Source organism: Camarhynchus parvulus, chromosome 5, assembly GCF_901933205.1.
Source record: "Camarhynchus parvulus chromosome 5, STF_HiC, whole genome shotgun sequence".
NCBI lineage: Eukaryota > Metazoa > Chordata > Aves > Passeriformes > Thraupidae > Camarhynchus > Camarhynchus parvulus.
The window spans coordinates 39,665,275-39,681,975 of NC_044575.1; the positions used below are offsets into that span (position 1 = coordinate 39,665,275).

At 41.9% G+C, this 16,701-nt stretch overlaps 2 protein-coding genes across 4 annotated transcripts in view; one reads left to right on the forward strand and one right to left on the reverse strand.

Annotated features, from left to right (window-relative positions):
• The window catches only part of ANGEL1 (angel homolog 1), a 109,596-nt gene that overhangs the window by 12,758 nt on the left and 80,137 nt on the right, over positions 1-16,701 (reverse strand). For 2 of the 3 annotated variants that reach the window (XM_030948644.1, XM_030948643.1), the window contains one exon: positions 1,234-1,419. The exons of the other annotated variant lie outside the window; for it this stretch is intronic. The gene's annotated coding sequence lies outside the window, so the exon portion shown is untranslated. The remainder of the gene's footprint in view (positions 1-1,233; positions 1,420-16,701) is intronic. 3 annotated transcript variants of the gene reach the window in all.
• On the forward strand, positions 844-16,166 carry LRRC74A (leucine rich repeat containing 74A). Its single transcript, XM_030950047.1, is given in 17 exon segments — positions 844-891; positions 1,123-1,216; positions 3,034-3,139; positions 4,302-4,482; positions 4,799-4,906; positions 5,623-5,760; positions 6,630-6,815; positions 8,419-8,585; positions 9,546-9,725; positions 10,247-10,322; positions 13,168-13,276; positions 13,279-13,310; positions 14,486-14,515; positions 14,517-14,554; positions 14,556-14,588; positions 14,921-15,018; positions 16,090-16,166. Coding segments are annotated over 17 exon segments (1,701 nt in total).

A 16,701-nucleotide genomic window follows, 5' to 3' on the forward strand; every position in this document is an offset into this window, starting at 1 on the left:
GAAAGGAAAGATCTAAGAAAAGATTCCAACCCACATCAGAATACTCAGACTGAAATCAGAGAAGAATGTTAGCTGGTGCTACAAACAAGCAAGCAGCTGTGGCCAAATAACCACAGTTGTTTGGCCTACACTAGAAAAAATATTTACAAATTTTGGCAATAAAGTCAAAGCTGACAATGGTCACCTGCTTAAGGGTCAAGCCTTCCACTGGATTTTGTGGTATTTTGGTTTTTATCCAAATGTAACCCTTCCACAGTCTCTAATGACTGGACGATTTGAGAGGTCTATGTAGAACCCAAGGGAATAAAGCCACAAAAATTATCCTACTCTTCAGGAAATAAAAATATTTCTAAGTGTATGAATTATTTCTGCTCAACCTTTATCAGAAAGTCTCTTCTGTTACAGTTTTGGTTTTAGCACCTGAGGAAAAGTCACAAAGTTCTCAGTAAGAAAGATGTAAAATAATAAGCACTGAACCACTTTTGGCACCAACAGTAGTTGGTGGAATGAGTGAGTACTTGATTCAAGGCCCCATTAACTGCTGACGTTTACAAGCCACACTTTATTACTGAACATACTGGGAATTTGGCAGTAGGGAAGTCTGAATCTGTTCCAGACTAAAAAGGTGAATACATTCCTAACCTCATCTCATTTAACACTACAACTGACACAGTCTGACTTTATCATGAAATTGTACAAACTGGAAGATGAACTTAAAGGAGACAAGAACACTTAGCAACGGCCTTGTGTGACTTTTTGATACCTCTGGGGGGAAAGGGGGAAGGTCCACAGCCAAAACCATAGCTCTTCTCAGTTATTGTGAGCTGACTGGATCCCATAAAAATGGGGTTTCTGGTGCTGAATGTCACCCTTAGGAGTCAGAAGGTGCAGGTGAGGTCACATAAGGGTGATGTGGCAGCACAGGGCAACTACAGGCTCTGCAGGGCTTTCTCACAACACCAGGACAGCCCCTGCAAACAACACATAGGATTCTCCTGCTTATAAGCAGCATAAATCAAGAACCCGGGTCTTACAGGCAGCACCATTCCTCCTGGAGATGTTTTCACACCAAGCAGCTGTGCTTTTACTGTGTAGGTGTGAGAAACATACAGGCTCAAGGAGGTGGCTGTGAACCCTTTATTTACAGAAGAGAAAAAGCAAATGAACCTGTGACTCACTAGTGGCGACACAGAGAATGAGTCTGAGAAGGATGCAGGTGCCGGGTTTACTTACTAGCAAACTCACTCCAGAAATTGTCAGAAATGACCAAAGAAAAATCAGCAGCTAAGAGGGACTGTGGTTGCACCAGGCTGATCACCAGTTGGGAAGGCTTCTCTCCTGAGGCCAGGTAGCAATGAGAAGAAGGGTGGCAAACAGGAATCCAGAGCGGCCAGAGGTGGGAGCTGCCATCTGGGAGCACTTGGAAAAAGCAAAATTAATCATTAGAGGACTTGGCAGTACCAGTTTCCAGGACACTCCACCGAGCTGCCCCTACTGCCTCTAAGAGATGTCAGAGCTCAGCATCTTTTGGGACCAGATCTTGTTCGAGCTCTTCATTGCCCAGAAGGACAGGCAGGGCATGGGGGCAGCAGGGTTTTCTGAACTTGCTGCTCTCAGGCTCTGCTTGGACCCAGCAGAGTCAGGTGCCAGGGCTGCTCACAGCTCTTTGGCCTGACTTCCTAGCTTAGCATAACAATTCCCCTCAAAGTTCTAAACCTCCTTTGGCATGTCATTTAGTCATTACATGTTAATTTCTTATTTTCCTTTGTTGTTATGTATGCAATTGTTTCTTAATGCAATTACTGTAAAGCACGGGGACAACTCTTCTAGGCTTGTTTTTTCTATATTTAAATAGCACATAATGCAATTTATGAAGTGTCAAAATGATTTCTGAATCTACCTCAGAAGGCTCAATCCACACACTGTGGGACTGACTAATGTACTGGGCACATGACTTGTCTCATGACTTTTTTACATGGGATTTAAGCCTATTTTTACCCTTCCTTTTGTTTTTCTCACACTAGAGTAATGCAAGTAAACCCATCACTTGACAAATAAAATCTGGCAGAAGGAAAGGGTCTTAATAAAGGAGATGCAGCTGCAGAGCTGGTTGAAGTGAGGTGATATGGGTGCCAGCTGGCCAGTCTTTTCCCCATATAGATCTGAATGAATAGCTAAACGGCTCCACATTCCACATCAGTGCTAGATGTCACCCAGGAAGGGTACAAAATTACAGGTTAATAGCCTGGAGCTCTAAAGGGCAATAGAGAGTAAGGGAAGAAGGCAGTAAAAGCAGTGACAGGGACTGAAAAGGAAGATTCAGGGTAGAAAAAAAATTATGTATTATACTATTAGCCAGAAATTATTTTGGCAAAATAACACTTCATAATTTTTCATGCATTTAGTCCCCTTAAAAGAGAATTTTCCAAGTTCTCTTTCTCTATAACTATAAACTATGAATTGTGGGCAAGAGAAGCTGTGTCACTTCCAGTGAGTCTGCTTACACTCAGTCCCAGTATATGGTGGCATTCATATGCTTTTTCTTCTGCCATGCAGGACGAGTATACTGCAAAGCATTCCCTGAGTCTGATCACAGAGTCAGCCCCTGTGCCTGGGGAATTGTCAGTCAGTTCAAGAGAGTAGGAGCAGCTGGTATGGTTTTGGCTTGCATGTTTGTGGGGAAATGGGATGAAGATAAAAAATTCCTTTGCCTGGTAGGCTCAGAAATTGAGAAAGGGGAGAAAGGTAGCTTATGAGGGAACAAGAACTTAATGTGGGAGAACTGTGAGTCCCCTGCACATGGCCTGAAGAACTTGAGGAAAGCTTAGCCCCAGAGTTAGCCCTTCCCCACACTGGGGCCATCACCACATGCATGTAGTGCACAGGGAGGGCTGGGCACGAAGCAGGGGTGCAGGGGTACATCCACAGCATGTTGAAGAGGGGCTTCAGTAAGACAAATGGAAGATCTATCACATCCAGGGAGTCACATCTCTGCTAGGCTTGCATTGACAAACTGAATCTGCTTCATGGCAGACCAGAATGAAATGTCTAAAATGAGTGAGCCTCAGGAGTCTGTCTTGCTGGCTGGTGCCTCAGCAGAGAAGGCAATGCAAGCTCCTGACACTGACCTAGGGGTTGAAACTGAATGGTTTCTGACCATCTGCACTCACTAGCCTTTCCATACTGTCAGAGCTGTACCTACCAACTGGTATGTATCCAAAAAGGAGGCCAAGGACGTGATCCTGCCAGAATTCTAACAGCCACAGGTAATCTGGCTATTGATAAAGGCAGGGGGAGAGGGGGCAAATGGGAATTCCTGTTTAAGAGCTCTCACTTTGACATCAAACATCTTTCTTCAACTGCTTTCTACACATCAGGGCTATTTCTTTGTTCCCTATTGTCTCCTCTAGTTGTTAATAGAGCAGGAGGAGGAGCTAGCTGAAACCAGGAATGGTTTTGCGCACTCCTGATGAAACACTGTAGCACTTGTGGTCTGCACACCATGGGTTTGCCACAACCCTTCTAGTCTTCTCTGGTGGCTCTCCTCTTATTTTCTGCCTAGTGAAGTCAATCATCTGATAAAACAAGTCTTGCAATCATTTTTGTAACAGTAGGATTTATCCATGATTTAGGAAGAGAACTTTCTAACTTGTTATAAATTGAAGGAAACTCAAAAAACACAACACAAAAACAAAGACTATCTTGTTGAAGGCTACAGACTGAACTGGAAAATGACTTTGTTGAGAGGGGAATTTGTCTTGAGGTTAGACTGCTGAATGTGTATAACAGCATGGAGAAATATGATCTCCAAGTATAGGGTTTGATGAAGGAATTCCAAATGACAGGTTTTTGTGGAAATACAGCCTCCAGCTGCACTGATATGTCTCACTGCAGCTGTGTCAACAACACCAAGATGAAAATGCTGGCATTCTTTCTGCTGGTTGTAAGCCAGAATGTTCTGAGCTGCCCTACCTCTGCTGGCAATATCAGCTGCATGCTTAAATTAAGGGAAAAAAAGGTTTTTACCTGATGTCAAAAGTTCTCAGTTACAAAAAAAAAATTTCAGTCACGTTGCAGACTGGTGAGAAGCTGCAGCAAGTCACTGGATGACAAGTGGATAAGAAAGGAGGATACATTTAGTCCTGGAAGTCTGGGATAAAGGCATGGGGAGAACCAGGGGATAATAATGCATAAGGAATAAAACTGTGCTGTTGTTGCATAGTGTTACTTAATTTTATTAAGTAGTTTAATTTATTTAACAGAGATAGAATGCATCACTCATCAATATACTTTTTCTCTGTAGATCCTGAGAAAGCCTTTGCTGACATTATAGGCACAAAGCCCATATACTTGGAAGCACACAGGCTGATGGAAGTGGTGCCTGCCTCACATTTGATTCAAAATTTGGCTAAGTCTTACATAAATCTGAACCCCCATGGTCTAGGACCTAAAGGTGTCAAAGACATTATTAGTGCTATGGTGGTGAGTAGCCAGTAATGGTGGGGCCAATGTTCTCAAGAACAATAGGAATTTTAGGCCTCTCTCAGGCCTGGAAGTCATCAATGACTACACAGTGTGGGAGTAAAAAAACATAGGAATCCTGGGCATCCCTAATGTTTCTCATCCTCTGCACATAAAAGTTTTGTGTGGCAACTGATGCCCTTTAATGGAGTTACCGCCAAAAGCAACTGATGCTCTTCCATGGAACACAAAACCTCAGTGCTTCTAACCCCTACAGGGCCACAGATAGGGCTGGAGGGACTCCTGTATGTCTTTGTTTACCTTTCTGTCTTCCCAGTCCAACACAACCATCACACAATTAGAGTTTGAAGACAGCTGCGTTTTGATAGAAGGAGCTATATGCATAGGAGAGATGTTGTGAGAGAATTTATCACTCCAAGAACTGGTACCTGATCTGACATACCTTGTAGTCAAAATTATTGCTCATCAAGTTCAATCTTCTAAAAGAAAACAAATTTTAACCAAACAACTGTTGTTCCCAGGCAAAAACATTCACATTCTGAAAGTCATTATATTTTCTGCTGCAATAGTTTTATAATGTACAAGCTTCTGAAAACCAGAAATGTGCATCTAGTGGCAGACTGGTGAGTCTGGAACTGTTATCTTCATTAGCAAATGTGACAGTAATTACCATAACTAAGTCATTCCAGTTTATGCTTGGTCAACAGAAAACATGTTTTGGTCAGAAAATTTCATTCTCCAATATGACATGGAGAAACTTTTCTAAATAGATTAAGGGAATAATGCTAAGTGTTCAGATATGAACTGGTGGAAATGTTCCTTCAGTTTGAAACTGGGATATACAAAATGCATTTTGTTAGGCCATGGGATCTGTGTTACACTGAAAGAAAATATTCTTGGCAAAATGCCTCTTGGCTCACTGAAGACAAAGATCTATGTGAAACTGATTACTCTAGGGCTTTGTGTTAGGAAGGATACAGGGTTAAATACACCTATAACCTACACATTAATTACTGTCTGGCTAACATTTCTTATGTTGCTCATCTTATATTATTCCCTTGGTATCTGGGCACTAAGAAGACAGTAAAACCAATACAGTCTTTGGACCCATCCTTCTTATACTCCCTTCTTTTCTTCCAGAACATCTCTAATAAGCACCTAGACACATCAGGAGCTAAAGCCATTGCCAGTTTGCTTTTGGTTAATTTGTCGTACCTCAATGTTTTTCAGCTCTTGGGGGGTTGTATGCACACAAACACTGATGGCAGTAGAAGTGAAGTAATATGTGTTTCATCCCAGTCTCTCACCCTGAAAATATTGCTCGGGCTATGGGCAAAATCAATCTCTCAGCTCTGTCTCTGATGGGAACCCAGATTAACAGTGGAAAGCTAGACTTAAATGATTAAATATTTGACCTGCTTAATTTCCAGCATCTCTGAAAACCAGTCCCTCAAGAGGAACTTAGTTAATTTCTGGAGCATCTCCCACATCTTTGGATAATTCCACTCCATGGAGCAAAGTAGTAAAGCGATGAACTCCCCTATTGGGTTTGGCTGAGGTTTGCCTAATTATCCCCATAGCATCCCTCATAGTTCTGGGGGCTTTGTAATGGTAGCTAGAAAGCTGTTGATAAACACAGAAAAGTTTTGGCTCCCAAAGCATCGATCAGTGTCTCTCCAACATCCCCCCTCTTCACCACTTGGCTGGTGGTGGGCAAGACCTTAGGAGGGAACATAGCTAGGACAGCTGATCCAACCTCACCAAAGGGATATTCCATACCATGACATCTCCTCAGCAATAAAAGCTAAGAGAAAGGCAGAGGGTAAAGGGAAGGGAGGATGGGAATCTGAAGCACATTTGTTATTATAATGTTTGTCTTCTGGACCATTTTGTGTATGCACCACTATATAACACCATGTGTACTAAAGCCTGACTTTCTGGGAAGTGATGGGAAATAGAGAATAAATCTTTTATTTTCCTTTGCTTTAGTGTGTGACCTTTTCTTTTGCCTAATTAAACTGCCTTTGTCTTGATTCAAAATGGCTTTTTCTATCTTATTTTCTCCCCTGTTCTGCAAAGGAGGGGAGTGACAGGCTTGGTGAACACCTGATGTACAGCCAAGGTCAACCCACCACAACTTCTTACAGCCAGATACGGACTGTGATGGACTGCAGGTTTTACCTAAAAGCACATCTTTCTGCAGACCCCAGCACAGCACCAAAGGAGAGATCAGTGCATTGTTAACATACTTTTCTTCCCCAAGAAACAACTTTGGAGAGGAGACTGCACCATGCTTTGCTGAGGCATGAATAGTGAGTTACCTGAAATCCAAGGTCATTTGCAGCCCTCACTTGGCATGATTTCACTTGGCAATGCCCACATGATTTCCTGGCATAATTCTGCTAAGTGCTTAGTTCAGAAATAAGAGAGGCTAAGAGGACACAGTGCTGGATGAACTGCATCAACATTTTTTCAGAACAGCTGAAAAACAAACCTTCAGAACCTTCAATTGTGTAAGAGAACACAACTTCATAAAGTTGTGTTCATAAAGACCTGGTGGGTAGTACAAAAAACAGGGCATCCAGATCCAGAGCTTTCTGGCTGGCTCACAGGCTCACCCTCATCCCCACAGGTGACTCTAGCAACTATGAGTCGTGTGTGGGAACACACATGCAGCATGAGAAACCACAAGTAACAGAGCAGTCTGTCACAGAGGAAGGAACTTGAAAGAGAAGTCCCTCGGGGCATATAAAGCAGAAAATTACTAAAATCCCAGAGGATTTGAGCCATTGTTTGTTTTGATTGCAAAGTTCAGGAGCTACTTCAGTTTTTCATAAGTAGCCCAAACATAATGGTTTTAGCCATTGCACAGTAAGCAGCAAGACACACAGACTAGAAAGGAATAAAGCTGCCTAATCTGTCTGTTCAGACAAAGTAAGAACCCAAGTGTGTTAGTAGTCCTTCAGAGGAAAAGCAAACAAAACAATTAGTATTTCAGTAATCTTAGGTGCTGTTACTACACTGTGAAAGACTTGCATGAATATCTGAATGCCCTTCTTCCCTCAGCAGTTCCACACACTTGCTACCATGATGGCCACAAGCATGTGGTGTGAGCATCCAGTGTTCCTTGAACATCTCAATAATGCAATGCCTTCTGTTTCATGAACGCCTTCCTTCTCCTGGTTCAGTATTTCCACTGATATGTTATCTCTTTCTAATAAAAGTCCCTATCTTTAAAATATGGCACAATTACAACTGAAGTGAGGGCAAGGCAACGTGCTCCTGCCTTGAAAAAGCCTGTAGGCAACACAGAGATCAGTTTGAGAAAGGAACAATTGAGAAAGAAACAAAGGAACAAAATAAAATTTTGACCTTCCTAGTCCAGAAAAATGCCTCTCCAAAATTCAAGGTTTTACATCTCTTCTTTCCTTCAGCTCACTTGAAGCAGGAGCAGCAAAGATTACTGCAGAATCTGTTTCTTTCTGTTTTGCTTTTAAAAGGAATATTTTTAAGTCAGCTAAATTCACCATCTGCCTCCATCCAACCTTCCATACATGGAAAATTTGGATGAGAAATTCTCCTTGAGAATGCAAAGCAAGTGTTGGCAGCAAGTCCTATCCCTCCCAGTGTCACAGCAGACACAAATGAATTCACACATACCCTGCTCTAAGTAGAACTTACACCTTGAGGTGTGTGATGCATGTGAATTGGCATTGGCACTCGTACAGCTGGGCACAGCTATCATGTGAAGCTGAATTCCTCTCCTCTGCTAATCCCACATAAGTAGAGTGAGTCTTGATATTTTAGATGTGGCAAGGAGAATCTGGACATTTTTCACAAACACCAGGCAGTGTCTATTAATATAAGAAATCCTCCCTCTCTCTACCTTTCTCCTTCACAATGTAAATGATTTGCTAAGAATTTATTCAAGCACAGGATAAACTGTCTTTGCCACAGCAGGGCAATGCCACAGCACTACCTAAAATAGAGGAGTATTATTACCAAGCCCTGGCAAAAGAAAGCCAAAACTGTCTTCTAGTAAGACAGGGGTCAATAATCCCTGAAAAGGCAAAACTGAATAACCAGCTAAGATTCCTCCAGAGGTGAGAATTGAGAGCTAACACACCTCCTCAATCCAAGATCAGACTCTAGGAATTCAGCTCAGAAAAGCCAGCTTGCTTACAGAATGCCTACAAGCTGCATTCTCAGCTAGATCTAGCATCACCATCCTGAGAGCCTGCAAATGACACTATGGTGACTGAGAGACATCTTTAAAGCTGTTAATGTAGGCCTCTCTCTGGACACCCTGTCTTTGTAAATCACTACAACCACCCCAGTCTTTGGGCCTGCTGTTTCAGATTATGTAAATAAACGTGTCTGTGTGCCTTGCTCTCAACCTGGCTTGAGATAAAGTCACTAGCTCACCCAGAGGCATTCCTCTCTCTCTCTGTAGCCATTCAGACTGTCCTAGGAGCTGATAGCACAAAGGACTAAACAAGGATGTGTCTTCTGCTGGCCAACATTAACAAAGAAACCTTTCTTTCTAATTGTGGGAATGGGGACTGCACATGAGGTCCAAGGTGGGGGAGAGATGATATTCATGCACTCAGAGAGGCACACGGCAGTGCCAACCCTGTAATGCCAGATAGCCAGACCTTGTAGCAGGCAGGCAACCAGCCTGAGCTCTGATCTGCTGTGCTGCCAAGAGGAGCCAAGCGAATGGGAAATGTCCCAGAGGCACAATCCCATCCAGAGGGGCCCTACTGGCAAGTACACGTTCAAAAGCAGCCCATTGCCTCAGCCTCTCCCCATCACGTGACTGAATATGATGCACATCACATCCTTCTGCATGACAGATGGATATATGGACCTGATATATGGAATTTCACACTAGGAGACAGAGAGAAACTAAGAAGGTAACTCCCCTTGACTTGGAAGCTTGCAGACTTTTGTGGGACAGAGACAAATATGATGAGATAACAGAGAAACCCATTCAAAGGGACCACAGTCTTTCCACGTGCCTGCTGGAGAATGGGAAGAAAGGGTCATCCTTGAGGTTACAGCATGCCTTCTGCTACACATGACATCCTCATTCTCACCATGTCTGGATCTATGTCTCTTCTTTTACAGATGGCCAGTAATCCCCTAACCACAGAAGATGCCACTGCACTAGTCACAACCTTCAGAAAGGATCTCCCTCCAAATTCAAGACTCCAGGACCATACACTATGCGTTTTTAGGAAGTGGGTGGATCACAGAACTGCCCCTTTCCGAGACTGTTTTGCCATTTGCTGTATCTTTCATTTATGCACAGTCATTAATAAAAAAAGGCTAGTATTCGACAACTCTTTCAGAAGCCATGCAGAATATGGCTTTGGTCTAGCTCTGAAGAGGTGCTTGTAGTTTTACCACATTTCACTCACTTCCATTTTCTAACAGCAGAACTAGAACAAGGAGTGAATTACCACTGGAGGATGACTTCTGTTCATCCCCTGAGCTGTCTTTCTCCAGGGCAGCCTAAGATGCTAGATATTGTGAAGTACTTTGATACTCCATCACTGTGTCTGGGGAATAAAGATGGATGCTTCAAGGCATTGAAAGAAAAGCAGTCCTATTTAAAAAAAAATGCAAATTAAACATTAAAAGGCTGGTAGGAAGGAAAAAGAAACCAAAGAGACCAAATCTTAGTATACTCTGTAGCAAGGTGGGAGCATGACACATATTGTTGTAACTTCATGTGCTGTCTCTATTGTTTCAAAAATAGGAGACTGAGAAATGCTCCTAAGTTCCTGAGTGAGAGCAGAGGTTATATTGCAGACCAGCACGGGGTGGACACCTGGGTATATATTAGTCCAGCCCTGGCCTTCCCATCCATCCACTGGTTCTTCATGGCAGTAGTTACAGAAGGTGTCAGGGGCCTCAGGGCCGTCCATCCATGTTTGGGACCACCATGATTAAAGGAAAGAGAGTTTTCACAAAAATTACATTTGGCACTTGGAATGTAAATATGTTCACACTTGAAACAAGCTAAAAATAAAGTTGATGGGCAGTTTTGGACACTCATGTAATGGGTTGTACCTAAGTTACATTTGCATGTGTTTCTTCTTTACTATGTTAATGAAAGAAACTAAAAATAAGCAGAATAAGTAATATTCATCCATAGCCTTTCCTGAGAGTATCAAGTGCTTTCAGCAGAGATAATCTGAAGAACAAGCATTCCTCTAGGGTAAAGATTTTTTTCCTGCATAAATTAAGATCAAAGAGAATTATTTTCCAAGTCTTCAAGAAATCAGGTCTCCTTCTGCAAAGGAAAACTAAAACAGGCTGTATGGGTGTAAAGGACTGCATTACAATAGACATGCTCCTGCTAGTTTTATTGCTAATAACCTAAACAATTAATAAAATTTGAAAGAATAATAAATTTTAGCTAAATTCTGAGGAATTAAAAGAGATTATTGAAATGCATTTATTTAAAAGGAAACACTTCAGAAACTTTGAGGCAAGGAATTAATCTTCTCATTATCAATCTGCTTTTTAGGGTTAACAGTTATTCTCTTCACCTCATCCTTGCAAAAATCTAAATTACCTGGCATTTCACAAGAGAAATAGTCAATGGCATACATTTACAATGACATTTCAGTATTCCAATCAAATGCTTGTAGGTAAACATCTAATCTATCTGACAGATTTCATTCCACCTGTGATGTAGGGGGGATACTGTACGGAGGGAGTCTTGCATTTCAATTCTGAGTAATTGTAAATATATACTGCCAAAGACCTTGCATTGTCTTAAATCTTTGAGAAATTAGTAAAGGTGTTAATCCTTTACAGGATACTTAAGGGAAGACATAAATAAAAGCATTTTCTGCCCCATTACTCAGTGATGCATGCTTATCTTGACTTCTAAAGAATGAATAATTAGTGTGTCTATACGAGGAATTTGGAATAAGGACATCTAGAAACCTTTGCATGGATTTGACAGTACTAGCAATGGTGCAGCAATAGAAAGGCACATTTTTAACAACAGTTAAATCCTTCTGACAAGATTTCTAAGCATGACTGTTCCCTACATTCTTTTTATAATCTACTCTTTATAGGGTTCCAACTTGCAGATACTGACAAACATTTTCAGGAATCATTAATCAAAGTAGCCAGCACATGCTCATCTTCAGCACCACAGTACACTGGAAACTGCTGGTGTCTTTCAGCTGCCTGTGTGTTGTTTTTCTGGACTGGACTGACTGCGTCAAACATGCAGAAATGCCCAAGCTGGCTCCCTCCAGGTGCTGCTGTTTGTTAGGCCAGACATGGTGCTTTGGCTATGCTGCTCCTGAGGCTGCACTGGCAGCTCAGCAGCTTTGGCATGGGCTTAAGCCAGGCTGACAACTCCAGGGAGAGCCAGCAGCCTTAAAGGCAGCTCGAGCTTTCCTGCACTGGATTCTCAAGAGAAGGTCACTCTGCTGCTGTCCATAGTGCAAGGATGTCCAAATGGCTTCATCAGAGCGCCACTCCACAACCATCAAACCCTTGGCGCTGAATGAAAGCTAATAAACCCAGCTGCACCCAGACTGGTTCAAGACTGGGTTTGAGTAGTAACAGTCATGAGCTTATTGCACAGTAGATGATTAGCTTGTAGATGGATCTGCAGAACAGTGGGTCTTAAGTTTCCAAAAAGAAGCTGTAAGAATGCATTGGCAAACTATAAATAACCTTTAAGGGAAAATGAACCTTTCACAATGACAGAAACAAAAGCTTTCATACATTTCCTGAGCTGCCTTGAAACTTTCAACAACTAAAGTATATAACTAACATAATATGTGAACAATTCCCCTGTCATCATGGGTATGAACAAAATCATAGTCATGTCTTTAAGAGCTCAATCAATGCAAAGTAAAATTTAGAGGAATAATTTATTGTGACATCAGTAATATTTGCATTTACAGGTTACTTTCTAACATTCCAAACCCCTGAATCAGGACACTGTGCTACTGCCCATTCAGTATATGTTAAAACATAAAATTTACAATATGAACTCTGAAATGCTGAATTGTCACTACCCTGTTTGAAATTATGGGAAAAAACAAATGTCAGGCCTTCTTCTGCTGACTGGAACTTCTTAGGATTACACAATGAAGCAAAGAGCTTTCCCAAAAGTTCTGTTCATCTGGAGACACCTGGCCCCTTCCCAGAGATGGTCATCTTTCTTGTGGGCTATAGAGCTCCATTGCTGGAGATACTAATCCTTTAAGGTCTTGCGTGATTCTGATTTTTATTTTTCAGAACTCCATAGCACATTGTGGCCATTAACTGTTCAACTTGCAGTCTGTGTCTTAATAGAATGGAGAGGAGACCCGTCTAGGACTGTCTCAGGGATGAACACGAATCACTTGAATGGCCAAAAATAAGAGGTCTTTGGTAAAGATATTTACTAATGAACATCTACCTTGCACTAAGCTAATTTCTACACAAATTAGTAGATCTTTTTCTGTCTCAAACATGGAAACAGAGAAAGATGAACACTTATTTACGGTTGGATCTCCAGGGGTTTCCTGAAAGTGAAGAGCAGAGATAGCAGAAGGCACCATCCATAGGAGAGAATGACTAATGTATTTATGAACACAAGATAGGCTTTGTTGTTCTCTGAGTGTCCACACTGACTGACTGCACTTTCCTTGCCCTATGTAGCACAATGAGTTGATGAATGAAGCTTTCAAGTTGCAGGATTTGATGTGTCAAATGCATCCTGAACTAGATGTCATCTACAGTAAGGTTAAAGGCTGTACCACCAAGATCCCCAACAGCATCAAATTCCCATGGAAGTGATTCAGGCAAGCTGCTGAATTGTGTTCTTAGCTCCCTGTACACAGTACACATGCTGTGGACACTTGGAGGGATGGAGGTTCAAAGAGGTAAGTTTTCTTTCAAGTGAGAAATTCAGCCAAATTCCTTCAGAAAAGTAAATGCACAAGGAGAATCACAATGTTCACACATCTCAGTACACACAGACTGACTAAGCAAAGCCTTTGATCTTCTGGAGAAGGTATTTCCTCGTGATCTTAGATCACTGAGGGGAAAAAAAGGAACGTGAATAGATGCTTGCTGTGTAAAACGAATTGATTCATTTCAGGTATGATCCAAATGAGTGTCCATCCTCATCACAAGCCCATCTCAGTAGCTGACTTTCATAAAACACTTCTCTGACAGTTTTGCTTTAGCATCAAAATTAATGTGCTTCATAAAAGTAGGATACGGCATTACAAGAACAAGGTATTTTCCATCTGAAACAGACATTGCTCAGCTTTTCAAGGTCTGCAGTTTCCATGGATAGCAGGAGATGGTGCTGTCCTCCTTTCTGGAAGCCAGTGCAAGCAATTGAGGCTTGCTGAGCTAAATAACACTTTTGCACTACCAGCTTCACTTGTTTCTTAACTGCTGCGCAGATTTTCAGCTAATTGGGTGAGAATTAGCTGTGGATAAGGCTTTAGATGAACTTAAGCAAAGGCTTGGGCTGTTAGCTCACATCAAACAATGCTGCTGTGCTTCACAGCTAGTGACACTTGCACTACCATGCTTTGCAGTTTTTAATAGCCATTCAGGTATTCAGGTATCCTCATTCAAACGGAAGCAGAATTCAGAGAAGAGTAACTAAAGCGATCAAAGATCTGGAGGACAGAACTGTCTTGATTAGACAGCCTAGCCAAGCAGTGGCTGCTGGGATGAGGACCAAATAAGCATATGCAATTATAAGGAAAAAAAGCCAGGCTTACTACTGAGTCTTGTTTCAAGGTAGGGGGAGAAGGAGATATAACTGAGAAGAATGGAATTAACCTGAACAAAAGGCCTTTATTCTGACAAAAGTCTGACTGCACAAGAAGTTGAGAACTCATATCTCTCAGTGATGGGCTGAATAAAAGCAGGGTGATGGAAGAATAAGAGGAGAGCTGGAGGCAGGTATCAGTGGCTGTTTCATGGTCATGCCCGTGTTTTATCTCTGCTCCAATAGAACTCTTTGAAAGAGCACAACCTACAACTCTGAGAACTTCTTTGGGAATATTGATAAGGATGGAAACATAGATTCCTGTGGCAGCCTTCTGGAAAGCCATGATGCAAGTGTGCCTCTGAAAGCATGGCCAGAATGCTCTTCTGGTAGGGTACTGCTCTAGGGAAACCTCTCTGCTGCAGCACAGCCACCAGCCAACTTTGCTGGTGACATCATGACGCTTCTGGGTCCCTTCCAACTCAGACTACTCTGATTGTTAAGGCTAAAAGGCAAAATTCAGTCATAACAAATGTTGAGCCTAGAATAACACCAACAGAAATGCCATGACACCCAATAAATAGTGTAGATAGCATCAATGATAATGGACCAACTTTAGAATATCACAGACAGCCACTGTTTGTAAAGGATATACAGGATTCTTATGTCTTACTGCTACAGGCAAGTGAAAAATAGGCATCTAAACCCTCGGCTGTACAATGGAGTAGGCAGTTGTCTTCCTGCCAAAACCACTGTGGTGCTTGGGACCAGTAGCAATGGTCAGCCAGACATGAGGAATCTCAGGGCTGAATGGCATTTTCATTCATCCTAAACCTATGATGAGAAGCATCAGCTCAACACTATCCCCCCTGCAGCCAAAGTAAGATTTGCAAAGACAGCATATCTGTGCTGTCAGAATTTTTCTTCCATCCTCAGGGACTCTTGTTTTTTTCATTCTCTCTGATTTCTCTTCTTAGGAGACCTACTTTTCCCTGGAAATCCACCTTCACACTACAGAACTTTTCATTCTCTTGAAAGTGCCTCTTCCTTAGTGCCTGTAGCAATCATGTCCAAGTTCTGAGAGCTGAGCATTCAGCAGCAAACTCCTAAGAGGTTGTCAGTTGCTGCAGGCTAAACTGCTTGTCATTGGACCCAAAAGTCCCCCTAGATTTTCAGTCAGTTCTGACACGTGACTCATCAGCTGAAAGCCCTGTTAGTCATGCCCAAATATTCCCATCCCTCAGCACATACTAAGGAGTTTAAATATATGCTGTAGTCTAGTTTTAAAGCTAGAAGCAATGGGTCAGTTTTGCTCTTAGCCTCCTAATGTTTTCAAAGAGAAGCAAATTAATTTGTTGGGTCCAGTCTTTATTCCTTCACAAATAGCAGTACCATCCTAAAAGCATCCATGCTCAGATGCTAGATGTGCTTTAGCCTGGTTAACCTTCAGTCAGAGGTTACATAGGATTCCCAGCACTTCAGGCACAACTTACAGAACTGTGGTTAAGCAGATAAAACTGTTGAAACCCAGTGGCCAGAAAAGACTTCATCTGGTGTCCTTAACACGGCAGAGTTGATATAAAGGGGAAAATAGATATGGATATATATATATATATATACCCCTTATCTAGCTTCTTGATGCATTTTAGCACTGTAGCACGTGTGAAATTGTAATAGGTGTAATAGGTGAAATTCACCTTGCAGACAAGAGTCAGAAGAGTTGTGATCTTTGCTGTCCTTACTGTCCCTGCCTCAGGCTGTTTCCTCAAGATTCTCTCAGCAGCTTGAAGATATCTGACAGAGAAGGTTCTCTTTACTAGAATAATACTCATTCACTTCTTTGCAATTAGTTCACTTAAAAGACCAGGGGACAGCACAGAAGCCTGTGGAAGGGGAAATAGAGGAGGAAGAAAGAGAAGAGACATAAAAATGAAGCAAGGAAGCAGGTCAGACAATGCAAGATTGTATGAGAACCACTGAAAGAAAGCTCAGAGTGGCTCTGGGCTTGGGGAGGCCCAACACTGGGGATCTGTGATAGTCTAAGTTATTGAATGTAAAAATGAAGCTGTTCCATTACAAAGCAGGTTCCTATACAGTTTGGTCTTTTTCCATTAAGGAAGGATTGGTCCTTTGAACCTGGTTACCAAATCTGTCTTGCTCAGTATACTGACAGTGATGAACTTACTTACAAAGATAAAAGCAAAAAGTGGGATTGGGAAATAAAAACATTCATATATTGTTATTATCTCCTTTTGAGGTAAAGCACCTGGACAAACACTGAGGTAATGGCTGTCAGTCATCCCCTGCCACCTTAGCAGATCTGACACAGAGACCTTTGCAAGAGAAAAAAAATAAATTCATGAGAAACTACAGCTTGTGTTGCTTAAAAAGTTATGGGTGATTGAAATTTTCTTTAATGTCTCCCTGGGAAAAAATATGTTAGAAAGATGGGAGACATAACA